Source organism: Rhinolophus hipposideros (genome assembly GCF_964194185.1).
Source record: "Rhinolophus hipposideros genome assembly, chromosome: 8".
NCBI lineage: Eukaryota > Metazoa > Chordata > Mammalia > Chiroptera > Rhinolophidae > Rhinolophus > Rhinolophus hipposideros.
In genome coordinates, this window is record NC_138054.1 from 38285153 (window position 1) to 38307036 (window position 21884).

At 36.1% G+C, this 21884-nt stretch overlaps 2 protein-coding genes and 1 long non-coding RNA gene across 19 annotated transcripts in view; 2 read left to right on the forward strand and 1 right to left on the reverse strand.

Moving 5' to 3' along the window:
* USP33 (ubiquitin specific peptidase 33) overlaps positions 1-2132 on the forward strand; it is a 46292-nt gene extending 44160 nt beyond the window's left edge. For all 5 annotated transcript variants that reach the window (XM_081055967.1, XM_081055968.1, XM_081055969.1 and 2 more), the window contains exons 23-24: positions 558-626; positions 1007-2132. In XM_081055967.1, the coding sequence (XP_080912093.1) occupies positions 558-626; positions 1007-1164 (227 nt within the window). In that variant the 3' untranslated portion in view covers positions 1165-2132. The remainder of the gene's footprint in view (positions 1-557; positions 627-1006) is intronic.
* A 2813-nt stretch (positions 2133-4945) lies between these two features.
* On the reverse strand, positions 4946-8801 carry LOC308501106. The gene is made up of 3 exons (XR_013993828.1): positions 8696-8801; positions 6635-6866; positions 4946-5719 (listed from the first exon to the last, which is right to left on the reverse strand). It is a non-coding gene; the product is annotated as an uncharacterized lncRNA (long non-coding RNA).
* ZZZ3 (zinc finger ZZ-type containing 3) overlaps positions 8625-21884 on the forward strand; it is an 88958-nt gene continuing 75698 nt past the window's right edge. For 4 of the 13 annotated variants that reach the window (XM_081056810.1, XM_081056796.1, XM_081056807.1 and 1 more), the window contains exon 1: positions 8658-8836. The gene's annotated coding sequence lies outside the window, so the exon portion shown is untranslated. Of the gene's footprint in view, positions 8837-9419; positions 9514-21884 lie in introns of those variants that run through there. The other 9 variants (XM_081056809.1, XM_081056800.1, XM_081056801.1 and 6 more) reach the window with 6 other exon arrangements.

The following is a 21884-nucleotide window of genomic DNA, read 5'->3' on the forward strand; positions in this document are numbered from 1 at the left end:
ACAGTTCACCTGTCTTTTTGTCGCAGGATTACAGTATTTTTTCTTCCTTGTACCTTTTTTTGTCAGTTTTGATAATGAACATGCACTCTACTTTTGTATGCAGGGGAAAACAAATAGGGTTTTTTTTTCCTTAAATTAAAAAAAAGATGCATTTTAATATTTCATTTTATAATGCTTTTAATTTTTAGTTTAATGACAAAAACAAATCAAAAATTGCATGATTTCTTTTTAAATTACAAAGAAATTGTTCTTTCATAGTATTAAAAGTGCATTTTAACCTGTAATCCTCAAATGAATACTTAAATCATTTCTGTTAGATTTTAGATGGTAGTGAGAGCCTCTTGTGCTTTCTTTCCTGATTCTGTTTTGGGGAATCTAAGAACCAAGAAGGAAGAAGCTCAGAAGACAGTTAAGAATTGACTATAATAATAATCTAAAAAATAAAACTTATCATATAGTACATCCTTTAGTTATTTCAGGCACAGAAACATGCAGTTCTTTGGTGCATTTATTTGAAAAGTATGCATTTGATCACTGGTTTTTCCTTTTCAACTTAGATCCTCCCGGTCCTATTGATAACACTAAAATCGCAGTCACTAAATGTGGCAATGTGACGCTTAGGCAAGGTAAGTCTGGCTAACACTTAAGCCTTTACTTGTTAGTAATTTGTCACTGTTAGCAATATACCATTATTAGCCATCTGGGCCACTTTTTACCCAGCTCAGTGATGTAATTCTTACATGAAGTAGGACAAATAGTGGAAAAGCTGCCAGTGTTTACTTTTTGAGTGAGGGTTTTGAGATTGTTGATAGGAGCTAGGAAAAAGGATCCCTAACTTTTTAAGACCATAAAATTGCAGACATTATGGGTTGGTAGTTTGAAGATTCATGTTTCAAAAGTTCTCAATTATCCCTAGACGATTCATGCTGGGGGCTACATTATGGAAGCTTTTACAATATGAATTTGTACATTGGTAAATATTCTTTCTCTATATATTTAATTTTAGGAGCAGATTCTGGTCAAATTTCTGAAGAAACATGGAATTTTCTACAGTCTATATATGGTGGAGGGCCTGAAGTTATCCTACGACCTCCAGTTGTTCATGTTGACTCAGATATACTACAAGCAGAAGAAAAAATTGAAGTAGAGACTCGGTCTTTGTAATTTTGAGAATATAGTGTTGTAATGAGAAATTTCACTTCCCCTCTCATATACACATGTAGAAACATTCCTAAAAGCATGTTTATTTTCTTGATTTTTAATATTTTATCTTATTCCTTTTTACTGGGCATTATGGAAAACTTTTAATGTATAATATACTACAGGATGGTATATTTAATGCTTTAACTTACCATAGTCTTTCAGTGTAATAATTTTGAAAGAGCGATAATTGTGATCATTTGGTAATCAGTAGGTTATCTTTGATCTTTATACTACATGCAAATCCATAGTATCCTTTGTAGTTTTGTAAATACTTTTGCTTTGAAAACTTTTTCATTACCCAAAACTGTCATAACTCTGACCAATGTTTTCAATTCTCCAAAAACCTTATTTAATTGTATAGTTTTGACATGGCTTCATATAATAAAGAGCCTATTTTAAATCTAGAGTTGTAGTCAGAAAAATGGTAATTTCCTAAAGCTCAGGAAACGTTAGGGTGTCACTTCTTTTGCACTGCAGCATATAAACTAGCATATTAATATTTATAAAATGTCTTTTGAATGTATCAAGGATGTATTTAGTTTGAGTGAAATTTGTCAGCAAATATCAGTAACTTATTGCCTCTTATACTGTAAAATATTAAACTTCAATTCCTATAACCCTGGATAGTATGCATTAATGTTAGTAAAATACTTAGTTTTAGGGCACTTTTTATTTTGAGAGCATGAAGTATGGAATGTGTCACTGAGATTGCAAAATGATTTTTTTAATGAAATGCAAAAATCTTTGATTAATATAGTATGCAATGCTATTTGCTTGATTATGTGATGTCAAAATTTTAACTATATTTCAAGTACGGAACAAAACTAAATTACTTTGAGTATGTTGAATAGCATTCATGATGGCTTTGTTTTGATTGGGGGCAACTGCCACCAGCTAAAATAGTGTTGTTAAAATTAGTTCAATAAAAATGATTTTAAAATGTACAAATTGTATGTTGAATTTATTTGATAGATATTAATAGTGAATGGTATAAAATTTGTTAATATTAGTGTCTTCCTGTTATTTTTTAATCAGAAATATGCAAAATAAGTTATTCAGTAGTAAAATTTTGATGTTTAATGAAATGATGAGCCATTAAGTCTATTTGAATTCCCTCCCTCCCTCCCACCGGCTCCTCCCCTTCCTCCCCCCAACTCTGAGTCAAGGCGTTGTTCTGTCTAGTTTTGGAGGACACAGCTCACTGGCCCATGTTGGTATTATGAGCATTGCTCTCTACCCAGCTGAGCCACTCCCATGCCAGCCACTCACGACAGCTGACGGTGGCTGCTCACAGCAGCCCAGCTCCAGTAAGTCCCACGCTGGCCACTCACGACAGCTCAGCTCCAGGTTGAGCCGTTGTTCTTAATCTAGCTGTAGAGGGCACAGCTCACTGGTCCATGTGGGAATCGAACTGGCGACCTCAGTGTTAGAAGCACAGAGCTCCAACCACCTGAGCCACCTGGCCACTCCCAAGTCTATTTGAATTTTTTAAAAATACGTATACTTTTTAGTTTTCTTCTTTATAATTATACTATAATCCTCTTTAAGGACTGAGTGGTATTACTTATCTGTTTCTAAATCACGAGTTTAGTGTAATGCCTGACACTTAGATAATCAAAAAAGGTTTGTTTTTAAAGTGCTTGCCATTTATTGAATATTTGTGCTATTTCAGCCACTGTACTAAAGTGCTTAATTACATTTAGTCCTCAGTACACCCTATGGCTTAGGTAAAGTGGCTTGGCCTAAGTTATACAGCAAATAAGTGGCAGTTATGGGACTCCAACTCAAGTCTATGTAAATTCCTATCAGTATTCTTATTCACCATGATATTATCTCCCAATGAATTCTTTTGAAACAGATTATGGTATTAGTCATATTAGTCAAGCTGAGAAATAGGAAAACTGCAGTCGAGGAATAGTGAGAGCCTACATATGTTCAGAGTACATCGATTTATAACATGAAGGTAATTAATGTTTGGACTCTGGAATCAGTCTACTTATACAGTTGACTCTTGAGCAACATGGGTTATAACTGTGTGGGTCCACTTAATACACTTTTTCAATAGATACTGTAGATATATTTTACTTACGATTTTCTTAACATTTTCTTTTCTCTAGCTTACTGTATTGTAAGAATATAGCATATAATACATATACAAAATATGTCAATTCCTTAGGATAGCATACTACCACACCGGCTCTTTCAAAACTTGCTCGTCACCTGGCTGCAGTAGATAAACTTATTGCTCTTTTGCTAAAATTGAGGAAGTATAAGCATATTCTCTTGGTCATGGCAGAGGAGCAAATTCTTTTCAAGTCTGCATGCGTCATATCTACTAATATTGCACTGGCCAAAGCAAGATGGTAGATTGATTGCATTAATGGCCTTAATTATTCACATCTCTGTTTCCACACTTTTTGCCATGTGACTTTGTAGTTCCTCTCATTAAAAGTGGAATCCATCTTGCCTATCCCAGTTCTAAATATTTCAAATATTCCAATTCTAAATATTTCAAATATTCTAATTCTAAATATTTCAAATATTCCTAAATCTTTCATTGCAGTGAATTAGAGTTATAAGAGTTTCTTAGTTGGTTATGCTTTTCACCTCTTCCAAGCGTAGAGAATTGCCTTCAGTATAGATTGAGAGATGTTACAATAAACAGAGTTCCATAAAATTGTTGGATTTACTCTAAGGATACTGTTGATGTCACTATTCATCATGTTACATGATCTTATGTTGAAGATAGGAGAAATTTCGTAAGAGAAATTTATCTTTGGAGAAATTTATCTTTGGTTTTACTACTAGGAATAGTAATGCCTCCTCTGAGTAACTGGCTTGTTACCCTATGGATACTGAGACTCATGTTTTTTCCTTGTTACAACATCTGCCAAAAAGCTTTAAGCAAGTGTTCAGGATCTTAGAACATGTATTTCTGTGCATTATTTTTCTTCCTATTTTTTTGCCTGAATTTTTCCATTTTAATTATCTAAAATTCTATTTTAGCTATTAAACTTTTTTTGTAAGCCACTCGTATTTTAGAAATACGCAAGGTATAAATTTTCAAAATATGACAAATATATTGGCCTTTTCAGTGATGTACAACATCTTTCCCATTAGACAGTAAGCACCAAAAGGATTTGTCTTGTTTACCTCTAGTGCTTAACAGTGTGTGGCTCAAAACAGTTATCTGATAAATTTGTCTAATAAATTAATGTTGATGACTTCCTCTTTCAGATTTTCTCCTCCCTGGTTTTTGGGGTACAATTCTATCCTAGTTTTTCTTTTTCTGTTCTGGGCCCTTGTTTCTCCTCTAGTTGTCACTTTTATTTCCTTGCCTCCAAATTTTAGTTCCTCGGGGTTTTGTCTTGATTTTCAGCTCTTTTTCACTCCTTGTGTTCTCCCTGGATAACCTAATCTAAACCAAGAGTTCCAGTTACTACTTGTATATTGAAGACTCACAAAACTGTACTTCCAGCTTAGACCTGGAGCCTACATCCCAGGCATACACTCATCAATGACACCTCCGTCTCCTGGTCGCCCACGCCAGGAACCCTAGATTCTTTTACCCACAAATTCAATTAGCTACCCAAATCTTGGAGATTCACCTCCCCAAATAACTGGACACATATTTAGAAACAAGGACATTTACCAAACCAATTATTTACAATAGCATGTAAGTGAAACAGCCCAAATACCCCCAAATAGAAAAATGGTTAAGTAAATTATATAACCATCTCTTGGGGTTTTAAAAGAATATTTAATAACAAGGAAAATAGGAGAAATTAGGATACATATTTCACATCAGATATATATATATATACACCCATAGAAAAAGTGACAACTTCTGGTAGTTAGTATTAGTAGGAAGTAGTATTAAGTTCCATCCTTGTAGGTAGGGGGCTTTGCATCAACTTCTCTTTCTCTGTGGAATGTTTTCCCCAACCTTTGCCGGACTAACTCCTAATACACAGTCATACTTCGAGTCTCATTCAGCCTGAATGCTATTTCCTCAGGAATGCCTCCCTTTTCCGTTCTATCTAAAAACCTTAGACATGTACTTTTGGGCATATGGACATATTCTCATAGTTAACTAGTACTTTTCATTCATGTTACTTATCAGTTTGCATTTATGTACAGTATTTGTGATTATTCTTGAATGTCAGTCAGCCTCCCTCCCTCGACTACATGCTGTGTTAAGAGTAGGGTCTATGCTTGCTTTGTTTACTACTGTATCTCTAGCACCTAGTACACCTCCTGGCATATCAAAAGAATAAATGAATGAACTACATCAGTGATTTTGTAAGCACGTTCTGAGGCAGTGCCTTATGTGCCACGGTAAGGGACTGAGGGAGACGTCAGTGGTTGCCCATTCCCTGGTCATCTTTTATTTGGGTTAAGTATTGGATTCTGGTATAAGATTGTATTTATGGAAGGAATGCCAATGCTTCAGAAAATACTGTACAACCCCCTGAATTAGATGATCTTGAAGTCTCTTCTTCAATATTCTGTGATCCTAAATGAAAATAAAACAGGGTACTAGATTTATCAGGGTGATCGCTTTGTAAATTATATAAATGTCTAATCACTGTGTTGTACATCTGAAACTAATACTTAGTATGTCAAGTATAATTGAAAAAAATTTAAAAATATTTCAAAAAGACCATATAGGGCTATTTCATAATTAGAGAGTGGTCTTTGCCAGTGAAATTGGCAGTGGCTCCTTATGCCATGGGCAAGGAAGCTCTTTTCCCTCTCTTGGATAACTGAAGATCTGAGGATCTCTTCTCCCTTTTTACTCAGCTACCGTGTTTCCCTGAAAATAAGACTTAGCCAGACCATACATTAATTTTTGCTCCAAAAGACGCATTAGAGCTGATGGTCTGGCTAAGTCTTATTTTCGGGGAAGCACAGTAGGAGCTAACCCAACCTCGAGTTTTCTCTTTTTGGCTACCTTCTTTACCATCGATGCACTGAGCCTTTCCCCTCACCACTTTAGGGCTTGCTGCAAAGACCGCAGGATCCAGCCACTTGGAGCCACAAGTAGTTCACCTCTCCTATTCCCAGACTCATTGATGAGAGCTGAGAATGTTCTTTTTTCTCTGCTTTGCAAAAATCATGCTGTAACTCAAATGCCAACCCTTGTAAAAAGCCTTTCCCAAACCCTCCTCTGTTCCCACAATACTTCATTTATCTCTATATAGAATCTTCCACAATTCAAACTTGGGCAAATTACATAACCTCTTTATGCCTATTTTCTCATCAGAAAAATGTGAATAGTGTGACAGGTTGGGTTCCCCAGGAAGCAGATTCTTACATTAGTGTACAGATTTATTAGGGAATGCTTTTGGGACCATCACTTGTGAGAAGGAAGGGAAGAAGAATCAGGCAGAGGGTGAAAATGAGCCATGATGCAGTTTTAATCATATACCTCAGCTGTCGCAGGTTGTTCTGGAGATGGAATGTTCCATCAGAACTGTCCCAAGGGCTGGGCCTTCCAACGATTCCTATTAGTAGTCCTGCGTTGATCAGTCATTGGATGTGGCCTCCTTGGGAGGGGGTGTGACATTGGACAATGCTAGAAGGGGGTTAACAGCTGATGGTTGTCTGTGGGCAATACTCCTGGCTGATGGGGTAATAAATCCTTCGTTCCTGAAGGGGATCTGAAAAGTACATTTAGTATATTAGTGCCCACCACTAATAGTACCTACTGTATTTTGCTGTGTATAATGCGCACCCACGTTTTTGGCCCAAACTTTTTGGGGAAAAATCTTTTAATTTTTTAATTCAAATTTTTATTTGTTTACATTTAGGTACTTGTTTTTTGTATTATAAAGGAATTTTAGCATTTATTTATTACACTTTTAATTCATAAGCATAAATAAAAGAATTAAAAACATTTATATAGATACAGAATTAGTACTACCCATGAATGTGCATCCTTATTTTTCCCTCACAAATTTGGGCAAAAGGTACGCATTATACATGGCAAAATATGGTATCTCAGGATAGTTGCAAGCCTAAAATAGGATAAAGCATAAAAAGCACATAGCATATTGCCTGGCACATAGGACTCAAGTTGTTATGGTTATTATAAATAGAACTTGGCTCTATAAGCATATAGAGCAAGGTAGGGGAATCTTGTTTCGCTTATTTTGGTGTCTCTAGTCCTAGTATAGGGCCTGGAACCAATCAGGTTCAATAAAGGCCTGTTGATGTGTTAATATAAAAATATACCTGTCACCCTTTGTCTTGAAGATATTTTGGGTTGATCTCGCAACAAAAAGCCATTTCAACTATTTAATAACTTGTTTAGCAAAATAAAGAGGCACACACACACACACACACACACACACACACACACACTGCCTGAAAAAAAAATTCCAAAGCCAAGCAATAGAAAAGCAATGAAGCTTTTCTATTGATAATTGATAACTTGATAATTGCAGAAGAGCTTCAGTTAAAACGGCTTCTACCATTGGATTTTATATTTTGGGAATATAATCTTCAAACTATAGACGGGGAAGGAGATTCAGCTCAGCTTTTTCACAGCTCATAAATGGTGAGGTTGTCAATGGAACTACCAACCCAAGGTAAGTACTTAATCTCCATCAGTATGTGTTGGGCTTTATTTTCCTGCATGTTCAATATAATTCATTGATATGCTTTAAGATTATTTATTGTACACTGCTTTGTGCCAAACACAGGTGTCGGGATATAGAAATGAGCAAAAGTTAAAAGTCCTTGCCTCTCAGGATCTCACTTTCTTGGTGGCAGGTGACCGACATATATAGTCAGGAGGCAATAGCTGTCACAAAGAAATATAAGCTGGTAAGAGTTAAGAACAGTGGTGCAAACGTGCTCTTGTGGATAGTGCTCTGGGCGGGCTCAGATGTTAACCTTTGAGAAGGAACTTGAAAGACGCATTGAACATCGATGAGTTAAAAGAAATCTAGACAGAAGGAACAGCAGCAAGCGCAAAGTCCTGAAGTGGATTGAGCCTGCGTGTTGTAGGAACAGGAGGAAAGCCAGAGGAGTGAACGAGGGGGCTGAGCGGTTGGAGATGAGGTCGGCAGGAGCATCTGCATACACAGAGCGCTATTTTCCTAGCCTGAGACTACTAAAGCGGCTCGAGAGTGCAAATCAGTCAAGAGCCCAGAAAGGGCAGGATGAAGCGTTTTTCCAACAGCGGAGCTACCGGGGCGCCTTTCCTCCCTGCGCAGGGCCAAGTTAGACTATCGCACGGCATGGACCGGGTCCTGCTCTCGGAAGACCAACCCTCGCCCGCGGGCGGAGGCGGACCGCGGGAGCAGACCTCGGCGGCCCCCGGCCCACTGGCACTGCACCGGCCGCGGTTACCAGCAGGCGGTGTAGTGAGCGCGCCCGCCGCCGCCGCCGCCGCCGCCCGCCCGACCCAGAGAGGAGAAAGGAGGGGACCGGAAGGAGCCGCTGGTGCTGCGGGAAGTGGCAGGAGCGGGAGGCGGGGACCCACCTGGAAACGCCGCGGCGCCGCTGTCGAGCTTCCTGCGGCGGCGGCGGCGGCCACCCGAGCAAGTACTGTGGCGGGGGTGGAGAGCGGCCACGGCGGCGGCACCTCCTCTAGTGGCCCGCGGCGATCGGCCCCGCAAGAAAGGTGAGCACGCGCTCAGGGCACGTGGTAAGGGCCAGACTCAGGAGAGGAAGAATGGAAGAGGAGGAGGGAACCCGGGGTACGATCGGCTCTGGGACCCGGATTTGCACTGGAGCGCTGAGCGGGGGGTGGACTGGAGGCGGCGGCGGCAACGGCGAAGCCCCCACGTGGGGCGGGGGTGCGCGCGCACGTGTGCGCGGGCGAGAGGGGGGCGGGGAGGGCTCTTGGGAGGGCGACGGGCGCGCGCTCGCCCAGTAGCGTAGCCCACGTGACGGGCACGCTGATAGTCTGCTTCCACGTGACAGGGAGGCTGGCTGAGGCTGAGGGATGCTGCCCTGTGTCTGTGTAGTATAACCGTGGTCCTCAGGGGATTTAGAGTAGTTTGCCACTTTTCTTTTCTACTAGGGGAAGTAGGGTAAGAAATGTAAGGAGGAAGAGACGTCCTGCTTTTTCTCTATTTTACACGTTCTTCAGTCCGTTAAATGAAGCACTTTTTAAGTACCGAACTACTGATTTTTCTGTACCGCCATGTTGGTTCTGAGGGAAACTCGCGAGATGCTAGTGGGTTTGTGTCGCGAGATCTCTCGATTCTCGCGGGACCTCGTTGGCAGAGCAGTTGTCCTGGATGGCGGAGCCTTGGGTTCCGAGGCCTGGGACCCGCAACTCTTTCTTCCAGGCAAGTTGTTAGGGACGGGCCGGGGCGAGTGCCTCTTGGTGCCGAGAGACGTGCTGTGTCAGCTTCTTCTAGTCTTGAAGGGAACGTATTGACCCCATTGAGGCGACACGGTCTTCCTCCCCACCCCCCTGCGGGCGCTCGGCCACCTGCAGTCGGCATCCCTCCGCCCGGGCACCTTCTCCCCCGCGCAGTAGTAGTTCCACCCCTGTCCCAACTCATTGGAAGTCTGGAGCCGTGCTCGCGCGGACGGGAGGATTCCATTGGATACCGTGGCTCTTACTTTCAAACGTTCTTGTCAGTTTTTCCCCTTGTTGCCATTTTCTAAAGAATTCCAAGCCTATTAACCATTCTGTCGCTTGTTTCTGCTGCGGTACCTTTCTCCACTGGCCATTCTCAGACGCTTAAAACAGTACCTTCCATTTCTTCCTTCTGGGCATCATTTACTCCCATTTATTCGGTCATTGATAATTTGCTCATCACGAACTTACTTTGTATTTACAGTAACTTTTGACAGTATTTGGAGGGACCCCTTATGTCTCTGACAGTACCTGATGTTAGAATAAAATTGTTCTTTTAATCTTTATACATGCCTATTAACTCATGATTACCGATAAGATTTTGATACAGATTGCCATCTTTGATGTTCAGGGATAGTTGTTTTAGGTTACATATATAAGGCAATATTGGAATGTTTTAAGTCAAATTTTTAATTAAAAGCAAGCTTCTCTTAAACTTTGGTATCAGTTTGAGCTCAATTTTTCTTCAGTGAATTTGACATCAAATTAATTTTTCTCCAACTCTAATGTCTGATGAATTTACTGTAGATTTTAATATTCTTGATAATTCTTTGGATTTATTTAGTATTCTTAGTGGGGAGTTAATTATAAAACTAATCAGATAACTCACGTAATCCATTCATAATTTTTAAAAAACCACAAAAATGTTATTTGTCTCTATGCATAATACAGAGAAGTATGTAGAGTAAAAGTTTCCGTTACACTCTACCAAGTGTTCTTTCTCAGTCTTAAATCTTTGACCACTTTTAGGGGTAGCTGTGTATTTTTCAGATGTATTCCATGTATTGGTTTTGTTTGTTTTTTAACGAAGAGAAAGAATTGGTGAGATGTTGTTTTAAGATCCAATGTCACAACATTAGCAATCAGTAAAATTTTTCCTGATTGACTCAGGTCAATTTTTATTTAGTAATGTATGCCTATTGTCTTAACTCATGCATTCTTGCTTTAAAAAAACGTAAATTTTTTGTTCATACAGATTTTGGGGTGGTACAGTTTTGTGAAAATATCTTGAATGATAGCATTATTATTCCTTAGTATGCTGGTAGCTTTGTACAAAAATAAAGTTCATGTAAAATAGGATTTAAAGAAATACATATAACTTGTTTTATATTTTTTTGTTTAATTTGTGTTATATACTTAACCCTAGTATTCATGTTTATATTTTATAATATCTACATATTCTAAACTGTAACCCAAATATGACTAAGGAGTTTTTCAGAAGTTTTAAAAGTTAGCAGCTCAATTAAAATAATAGTTCAACCATGCAATGTAGTGAGCTCAACTGGAGGGAGGTTGATATATCAGTAGTTAATATAAACATACATATACTCAAAAGTTGCTAAGCAGCATTTTGTGATTGTTGTTTTTCTGTTTTTCCTCCCAAACATACTAGCAATATTATTTACCAGACCTGTCACATAAAAAACAAATGTCCACTCTTCTTGGGCAATGTGGTTTTCTATTGTAATAGTTAAAGTAGGAATGTTGAGGAATAAAACTTGTAGTTGAGAGGTGTGATGTGGGACAGGGGAAGCGGAGACATGAGAGTCTGCAGGCTGATGCTGAAATGGAATTGGAGAAGTTGCAGAGAAAAGAAAGAGTGGTAGAGGTTGACAGAGTCATGGTCCAAGAATAGGTAGTTCGTTGGAGAGCAATGTGAGTTGACCAGAATTTGGAATCAGTATTTGAAGCATTTATTTTCCTCTTAATAGTTTTTTTTAGACAGTTTTTGGTCCTCCCCCAAAATTGCGCGATATCACCTGTCATAAAAAGTCAGCAACGGAAGTTGATATTTAATTGAAATTATACTTAGGTATAGCTCTCTTGTTAAATAACACTTATTGACTGCATTTTAATCGTTTTTAGAAGTAGGAAATTGTAAAAGTGGCAATGGATTCAAATGTCACACAGTTCTAGAATGGTCTTTGCAAAGCTAGCTACAAAATTTTGCCTTGTTAATTGGGCCTTAAAAAAAAAAATTGGGCCTTTGCTATAATATATGTTCCTTAACTCTTACAACTTTGTTTTATAAACTGTTATTGGTAGCGGATCTTGGGAATTACCAATCTGTAAAAGACATGCAGACTAAATTATCTAAAGTATTGGTTAGAAATATACTAAGAAAACCCAAAGAAGAGGAGAAATGTGTCTTACATGATTTGAATTTGCTTAGGAAAACTTAACCAAGAAATTTTGTTTTTCTTTTCTCAATTATTCCTGTCATAGAAGTGATGTATGAGAGCTAATGAGCTTTAGTCATCAGAGAAAATAACAGTGATAATATATCGATTTGTCTTCACTTGGATTTTTTTTAAGGTCTGACATAATGCTAATTTCCATAGACCTATAACTCTGTAAACTGTACATTGTAATACCTGTCACATATTAATTACATCAAGAATATACATTTATTTCTTACCTCTTCTTGAATCAATGTCCAAGAGATTACAGTAAACTGCTTGACCAGAAATTTCCATGAAAGTACGTTGCAGGTGCTTTTCAAAAACATCTGTCTAAATTCATATAAAGATTAAGTCTGGATTTAACTATAAAGAATATTTGCTGGAAGACTTTGATTTTTTAAAGTAGTATTTAATGTAGATATGGTACACACTGTGGTGTAAATATCTGTAGTTAATTCTGTGATAACCCTGTAATTATGTTTTAAAAAACACTATCAGTAAATATTTCCCAAAGTCATAAATCTTGACTTGTAAAACCATGGAATATGAACTTTGCCATTTTATTTGAACTTGTTCTCATCTCTTCTTTTTCTTTTTTTTGGCTGTTCTTTCTCATTTATGTAGGTAATTTTTGTCTTGTCAGAGACAAATGAGTTGAGTAACTCTCCCTGAGGAGGCTATGAAACTATGTATTCAGTTATTTTATTATTTTTGGAACTCCATTATATTTATAAATTAGTAATTCAACGACTTTTTGAGTGCTAGTGATGTCAGCTACTTGAAACAGCAGGGATCCTGAGCCTTCAAAAGAACTAACCAAGTACAATAATCCTATGGTCTTTATTCAGAAATTACCAATTGGAGTAAAATAACTTTAAATTTTGCAGCCCTAACAGCATTGGTTATCTGATTTTTTAGCCTGCAGATTATAATCCATAGGGTTGACCATTGGAATTAGGCACACTGACAGCTGAAATGTCATTTATTTCAAGGGAAAAGGAAGAAGTGCTATTAAAAAGAAGATGGAACTATGGAACTTAATAGTATTATAAGGCTGTTACATAGATATGTACAGTCTTATAATCATTACTTCTGAAGGGATCAAAATTCTGTAGAAAAGTATGTAGTACATGATGTGTCACAACGATGACCTTAATCATAAACTTCTATTTGCGGTGTTTAAGGAACTAAGAAGTTGGTGTTTTTTTAAAAAGACTGTTATAAAAGTAAACGTTTTTCAAAGTTTTTTAAAATGTGTTTCAATTTTCTAGAAAATTCACTTACAGAACTTACCTGACTATAACAAATAAAAATGGTGCTGTTTATGGAGTTTCCTTTGTTTTATTGTATTGCCTTTATTTATTTCCTTATTTAATATTTCATGGGATTACCTCCCAAATAAGGCTGTATTGCATTTAATATTTGATGTTAGTAATAATTAACCAATTGTCTACAGAGTGTAGAACATTTGTTGATGGACAAATTTTGAAAGCAGATAATTAGAATTAGTAAATGTCCTGTCTGTATGATTCAATTCTTTGGTTTTGAACCCGGATGTTGAGTCTCCATCCTTACACACTGAGTATCCCGAAGTGAGACTCAGTTTCGCATTGAGTCATATTGACAGTTTTATATTGTAGTGGATTTTTTGTTGTTGCTTTGCCTGCCTTCTTAGTCTCTTTTAATGTTAATTTAAACTTCAGGCTTCCTTCAGTGATAGAGTGATGGTAGATAGTACTTGATTTAAGTCTTGATTAAAGTGTGTGTGTATGTGTTTTAATGATTTCAGTGGCTGACTTGAGGATTTGAAATCTTAGGAATTAATAGAACTATATTAATATTTTGATATATTTTTTTCCTTATTTTCAGTGTATGTCTTTTATAGACTTGCAGATACAACATTAATTTCAAGTCCTGCTTTTTAACCTTATGTTAGGTAACATTTTCCCCATTCTCACAATGAGTCTTCATAACCATTATTATAAATGGTTGTACGATGTTCCATGTGTAGATGTATCATTCCGCTATTCTAACTTTTTGCATATATAAATAACAGTGTGAAAAACATTTATACATAAGATGTTTTCTGTATATAGTATTATCGTCTACTATATTGCCAGAAATTATTTTGAGGTACAATTTAAAGGCTCTTAAAACACACATTGTCACAATATTTATCAAAAGTACCAATTTATATTTCCATTGGAGTGACTGTTGCTCTATATCTCAACATTAAATATTATTTCTAAAAACTTAATGAGGTGTAAGTCATATTATGCCACTATGATTACTACTGAAGTGAAACATTATGCTTAATAGATTGTATTTCTTTTGTGAGTTTTTAAAATAAACAATTTAAAAATTAATGTAAACAGATCTTTTGACCTAATTTTGTACTACTGATCTTAAATTCCCTTCTCCAGAAATGTAATAAATAAACATACTGATTTAGTACTTAATGCTGTTTCTTTAATTTTTCTAAGTTAGATTTAAATAAATTAAGTTTTTACCTCATCTGGCATTGGTGTGAAGTGAGAATCTGAATGTTTTCCTCCAAATTGGTAATTGTCTTAACTCTATTAAATAATCCTTTATTTTCCCATTGTTTTATGTTTTGTTTTTAATTTACATTTATATTTGATATTTTTATGCTAAACTTTAAAAAGATTAATACTGTTTTCTAGATGATTCTTTGACATGTTTAATGTTGTTTGCCCTTGTCTCTTTATTGTGGTGTTTGTTTTCTGATTGATTTTTAAGAGTATTTTCTAAATTGAGGATAATAAAGCTCATTCTGTACAAAACAGTGTTTTATAATTTCTTGTCACCTAAAATTTGAAATATTCTTTTCTCATAACCCCAGAATTTAGTAGGATTAAATGAAGCAACTTCTTTCTTGAATGACATAATATGAAACTAATAGTACAGTACTAGAGGCTGTAAAGAGAAAAACTACTTTGGTAGATTTTGTAGAATTAGAGAAATAAACTTGTAAGATCAACAATTTAGGGTGTGTGCTTAAGGTTCCTTTATTAAACACAGTAATATACAACTTGACATATGCCTCGAATATGTTTAATGAAAAAGTGCTAATTGGTAGTTCTAGTACTCATGTTACAGAATCACAATACCTTCTTCAACTGTTAAGAACAGCATGGCAGTGTAATGCATTTACTGAAATTTAATAGTGAATAATCTAAGAAATTCCGGGTGGACATTAGTGGGGGCATCCATGCCAAGGAAAGCATTTCTAATATTGAAAGTTCTTTTTGTTTAGGAAGGATGGTTTTTTTTCTTTTATGAAATAATTATTCAAGATCTTAGTCATTTTTAAAAAGTGAGATATTTGTATTTATTTACATTTTAAAACTGATGGCTTCAAAGCTTATATTTTATTAAATAGTGACTTTAATATTTTCTGCTGTTTACAGATTAATGTGTGATTGATTACATTAATGCGAGGAAGAAAAACCAGATTAACTTCGTGAGCCTTAATAACTATTTGAAAAGATGTGTATTCTGTGTTTAGGGATCACACAGAGAATTGCAGATGACAAACTTGATGTGATGATATTTCTTTTTGCCTTCATTTGGGATGAGATTTAAAGGGATTGGAACATAATTTGTCTTTTATTTTTATTGTAATTCTGCTACCTCATAAGGGATGAGTTGATTTGTGAAATGGCACTAAAGTGGTCCAGGATTAGCAGTTTCTAATTGTATTTTGGCACTTACTAGCTTTCTTTTTTTTTTTTTAAATTGGTCAGAAGTTTAAGGAAAACAGATCCTGCAGTTCATATACACTTCCCTATTAGAATGAAGATTTATGTATTTCATAAAGTGAAATAATGCTTTAATTGACTTAGCTGTATTATAAAAGGAGTTACCAAGATGTTTTTCTCCTGGAAAATATGTGTGTATTTGTGAGATTTATCTACTGATAGCCTTTGAGGAACTTTGTAATACTTCTCTATGTTAACTATTCCCCCTCAAACTTGTAATTCTTAATCCTGTCTCCATTAAATATAAAATTTTAATGTTTTTGCAGTAATGTATTTCATTTCCCTAGGGAGAAATTTCCTTTTTTTTCCTCCCTCCCTGCTTTTTAAAAAATAAAATGTAAATATGATTAATTCAGAAAGTTCCCATAAGTTTACAGTTCAGTGAATTTTCACAGTGTGAACACAGCTGTGTAATCATTAGTAAGAAGCAGCAGAACATTGTCAGAACCCCAGAAACTAGGGTTTTGCCTTGTTCTGGTCATTAACCACCACGCCTCCATGGGAAACCATCATTTTGATGTCTAGTACTGTAGAATAATTGTCTGCTTTTGAACTTTAATTTTCGTTATAAAAGTTACTGCGTCTTTATCCTGTTTTGATAGGAGTAACCTGAGAAATCCTAGAGATCTCAGCACTAGTTTATACCTGGAGATCTCAGCACTTTGACTTAGACATTTTTCTCATGGCATTCAGAGTTTTCCAGAACTCCCTAGAAGGGGATATCAAAGAAAAAAAGCCTTCTTTGTTTTCGGATGGGTTTTAATGTTAGTTGGGCAAATAGGATACTTTTAATTGCTGTCATTGGTGACCTACAACAGCACCTCAGCTTTTATTTTATTTTGTTTTTCCACCTAAAAATTTTGTTTTGGATACTTTAGTACAGCATTCCTGACCAAGCTAACGGCTTTTTGGACTTTATTCTATGACTTGGCAGCTTTCTTTTCATTCTTTGAATTCCTTTTCAGCAGTGATTCCCATTCTAATTCTTATGGCAGACGCCCTCTGGTATCCTCTATTATTTCAAAGAATGTTGTGAGTGCCTTTGCCCCCAAGAAAAAAGTCCCAGTTTATGTTAAAGCCATTTTACTTTTCAGATATTTATGAACAGTACAACACTGTGGTATGCAGATTATAAAATCAAATGGTAGGCTACCAAAATATTGAGAATCAGCTAAGAGTTTATTAGCTAGTTAGTATTGAGGCTGGCTTCAAATGTAAATGCAACTGTCTTTTATCAGAAATTCTCCCTTTTCTACCCCTCCATTTCGCTTTCTTAATTTTAAAGAAAGGCATAGTGAAAGATTTATTACTGTGTTGATGCACATAATTTTTCTTTCAGATAAGTCCCATTGTTAGCCTGGAAGATACACTTAATTTTCTTTACAAATAGATCTTTGTTACTGTCATTAATTATTAGGTCCAGAATTCTATAAATGGCCTATAGCTATTGAAATTAGCTATTTTGTTGAATAATTTAAGATTAACACATACCTACATTTCAGGCTCTACTGGTCTTTTATTTGCTGAGGTTTTGTGGAAATTCAACGTTATGCAAAGTTTTAGTCTTATTTCTAAAAAAAGTTTTTTGGTGTTTTCTTGGCCTGGAGATTTTAAATGTTTGGGGTAACATAGTAGAACGTTATCTCATGAAGAATGAAGGAGAGACTAATTGACATACATAATGAATCTAGAATTACCACTAAATTTGAATAAATGTGTCCTTACTTGGCTAATGAGTCAGGACGTTTTCCAGTTTGACCTAAGCCACATATATAGGTAGATTCAATTATTTCTATAATTAGCAAAATTTCACCAAGGAAATAATGATTCATTTGTAACTATAAAGCAGTGGTTCTGAAACTTGAGCATGCATCATAATCATCTGGAATATTTGTTTTTAAAAAAGTCATGGATGGCTGGGCCCACCCCTAGAGTTTCAGATTTAGTAGATGAAGAGATCACACTTTGAGAACCAATATTAGGGTACAGTCAGGACACCAACCTTTAAAATACACACCTCACAAATGATTCTGATGTACTTCCTAGCTGAGAATCTTTGTGCAGTTGTCAAAATATGGTCCTGGGGATAGCATTGTAACATCATTTGGGAACTTACTGCAAATGCAGATTCTCTCATACCCTGCGTGGAATCCAGAAATCTGTTTAATAAAGTAGCCCTCCCAGTGATTCTGATGTGTGCTAATAAAGTGTGTGAACCACTCTTGTAACTCAAAAGCTAAACTTTGGCACCAGCCCTGGAATTTGTTAGAAATGCAAATTTCAGGCACCCAGATCTTTCTGAATAACAGAATCTCATTTTAACTAGATTCCCTGGCAGTTTGAAGGTATATTGAAGATTGTGAAGGGCTGCTCTAGATAATTTTAAAAACTATTATAAAAGTAATAGTAACAAATCAATATTTACTAAAAATTTTCGGTGTGCTAGATACATATAAATACTATATTCATTATCATTTAGTCCTCACAACAGGCTTGGAAGGATGGTTACTGTTACCCTTATAATGCAAGTGAGCAAGCTGAAGCAGAGAGGTATCCTATCTTGCTCAGTGTCACACAGGTGCTAAATTATGGATTTCAGATATGAACCTAAGCAGTCTGCTTTTGGAGTTTGAGGTGGTATCAGGACCATTTATGTGTGTTTTATGTGTTTTTCCTTTTTGTTCCAGTACCATAGTATATATTCTAATGAATTTTTTGTGTCACATTTTACAATGACATTTACATTTTTCAGATCTTATATTCAGGATTGTTTTTGCTAAAATTTTGTATTTTAGACAGGAAAACAGTCAGGACTGGAAGTACTGTGTTTCCCTGAAAATAAGACCTAGCCGGACCATCAGCTCTAATGTGTCTTTTGGAGCAAAAATTAATATAAGACCCAATCTTAATATAAGACCGGGTCTTATAATACAATATATAATATAATATAATATAATGTAATGTAATGTAATATAAAATACTGGGTTTTATATGATACAAGACCAAGTCTTGTATCATATAAACCACACTATCACAATATTATTGACTATATTCCCCGGGCTGTACATTACATCCCCATGACTTGTTTTATACCTGGAGATTTAGACCTCTTTCCTTTATGTCCCCCCCCCCTTTAATTTTTAAATTACAGTCAACATTTCAATATTCTTTTTTATTAATTTTAGGTGTATGGAATAGTTTTTAGACATTTATATATTTTAAGAAGTGATCTCCCTGACTAGTCTAGTACCCACCTGGCACTATACATGTTATTACCATATTATCGACTATATTCCCTATGCTTTACTTTACATCCCTGTGACTATTTTGTAACGGCCAATTTGTACTTCTTAATCTCTTCCCCTTTTTCACTTCCCACCCCCACTCCAAAGGCCCTCCCATCTGGTGCATATCAAAAAGTTTTCTGTATCTGTGAGTTTGGTTCTATTTTATTTTGTTCTTTAGATTCCACATATAAGTAAGATCACATTGCATCTGTCTTTCTCTGACACCACTCAGCACAGTACCCTCCAGGTCCATCCACGCCCCCGCACATGGCAAGAACCCATTCCCTTCCATGGCCGAGCAATATTCTATTGTATATATGTACCAATGGCCACCCAGGCTGCCTCCACATCTTGGCCATTGTAAACAATACTGCAGTGAACATATGGATGCACGAGTCCCCTCAAAGTAGCATTTGGGTTTCTTCAGATAAATACCCAGAGTGGGTGTCTCGTTTATAGCCTTTGTTTTAAAGTGTCTTTTGTCTGGAGTAAGTATTGCTACCCCAGCTTTTTTTTTTTTCCTTTTTATGAAATATCTTTTTCTATCTGTTTAATTTGAGTCAGTATGTGTCTTTCAATCTGAAGGGAGCCTCTTGTAGGCAGCACATGTAAGGGTTTGTTTTCTTATCCATTCAGCCTTCCTATGTCTTTTGAATGGAACATTTAATACATTTGCATTGAAGTAATTGTTGATAGATATGTAGCTATTGCCATTTTATTATTCATATTTTTGGTCTGTTTTTTACATCTTAAAGAAGTGCCTCTAATATTCCTTGTAATACTGGTTGGGTGGTGATGAACTCCTTTAGCGTTTTGTTTTCTGGGAAGCTAATTATCAGTCCTTCGATTTTAAATGATAGCCTTGCTGGGTGGAGTACCATTGGTTTGTAGGTCCTTGCTTTTCATCACATTGAATATTTTGTGCCAATCCCTTCTGGCCTGCAAAGTTTCTGTTGATAAATAAGCTGACAGTCCTATGGGAACTCCCTTACAAGTTATTCATTGCCTTTCTCTTGATGCTTTTAGGATTCTCTCTTTGTATTTAACCTTTGGCTTCTTTGGAACTGCATTTTCTGGACATGTATGTCTGTTTCTTTTGTCAGGTTAGGAAAGTTTTCAGTCTTTATTTTTTCAAATAGGTTCTCAATCCCTTGCTTTCTCTCTTCTCCTGGTACCCCTATCAGCGAACGTTGTTATGCTTGATGCTGTCCCAGAGGTCTTTTAAACTATCCTCATTTACTTATTTATTTTCTTTGTGCTGTTCCAATTGGGTGTTTTCTGCTACCTTGTCTTCCAGATCACTGATTTGATCCTCTGCTTCATCTAATCCGCTGGTGATCCCTTCTAGTGCGTTGTTCATTTCAGTTACTGTATTCCTTACTTCTGACCAATTCTTTTTTATGGTTTCTGTGTCCTTTTTTATTCTTGCTATCTCTTTGTTAAAGTTCTCACTAAGTAACCATTGTTTTGAACTCTATATCTGATAGGTTGCTTGCCTCCATTTTGTTCTTTTTCTGGAATTTTCTCTTGTTCTATCATTTGGGATGCATTTCTTTGTTTCTTTTGGCTGCCTCTCTGTGATTCTGTGTATTAGGTAGATCTGCTATATCTCCCAGTTTTGGCTGGGTGGCCAATGCTTTGGTCTTTAAAAATAGAAAAATTTTAAGTTTATTCATCAAGGTGTTACTTATCCAAACTCTTTGTTCTCTTGTTACACTTTATTTTTTGCGTGTGAGTATAGTAAGGCACTCTTACTGGTTAGTGTTTCAGATAAAATTTCTCACATTGGTAAGTGTTATGTATTTATTAAAGAGGACCACAATGTAGTTCAGTACCTGGAGGCCCCAATGCACTAAAATACACTTTGGGGTTCAATTCAAGTAAGACATGCAGATTTTCAGAGCAGTATATCTAAGGGCTGTTGTTAGTTTTAAGGTATTAATATAAGGAAGGAGCACTGTGGTCACCTTATTAATTACAGATTTTGGGGGGAGGATTTCTGAGTCATTCTTTTTAAGTGTATAATTTAATGATTTTTAATAAATTTACAGTATTGTGCAACCATCCCCCGAGTCCAGTTTTAGAAAATTCCCATCAGTCCAAAAATTTTTCTTTTGCCTATTTTAAGGCATTTTCATCTTTGTCCTATTACAGGGTTTTTACAAAAACTCAGCAGGTGCATTTAGAAGTCCTTCAATATATACCATGCGCCAGCTTAGTAGTAAAAACTTATTTATAAACCTTAATCCAGAAACCTTTTTTGCATACAAGACACTGAAAAAAATATATTTATATTGTTATTCTAGCTCTTTATTTCTGTCAACTCAGATCAATTTACCTGATTGGTAAGCTTAAGGTGATAGGAATGGTAGTGTTTAGGCCTACGAGACATTCTTTCATTCACCAGTCGGCTGCTCACAGTCTACTGTATGAAGAGGAAATGAGAAGGTAATTAAGAGAAACTATTTATAGTTGCATGATCAGACTGACAACTGTAGAGGTCTGCTCTGTTTAGTGGTTGCTTGCTTTCTGGAAAACGACTGTATTTCTGTTGCCTTGATCTGAATAGCTCACAGAATGACTTTTTTAAAAAAACTTTTCTCCACATAGTGTGTTTTAAGAATTTTGAGGTTAAATAGTACAATATGTTGAATTAGGTAGTTCAGTTTCCTGACTTTTTGTGTGTCTCTAAACCTGTGTTTTTATGTTTGTATGTAAGGCTCTTTTTACATAAAAATAACTGAAGAATATGTTTGGCATGATGTGATAACAGTTTTTGGTTTTAATTGACAGGCTAAACAATATACTAATAAAGATTATCGGAGCT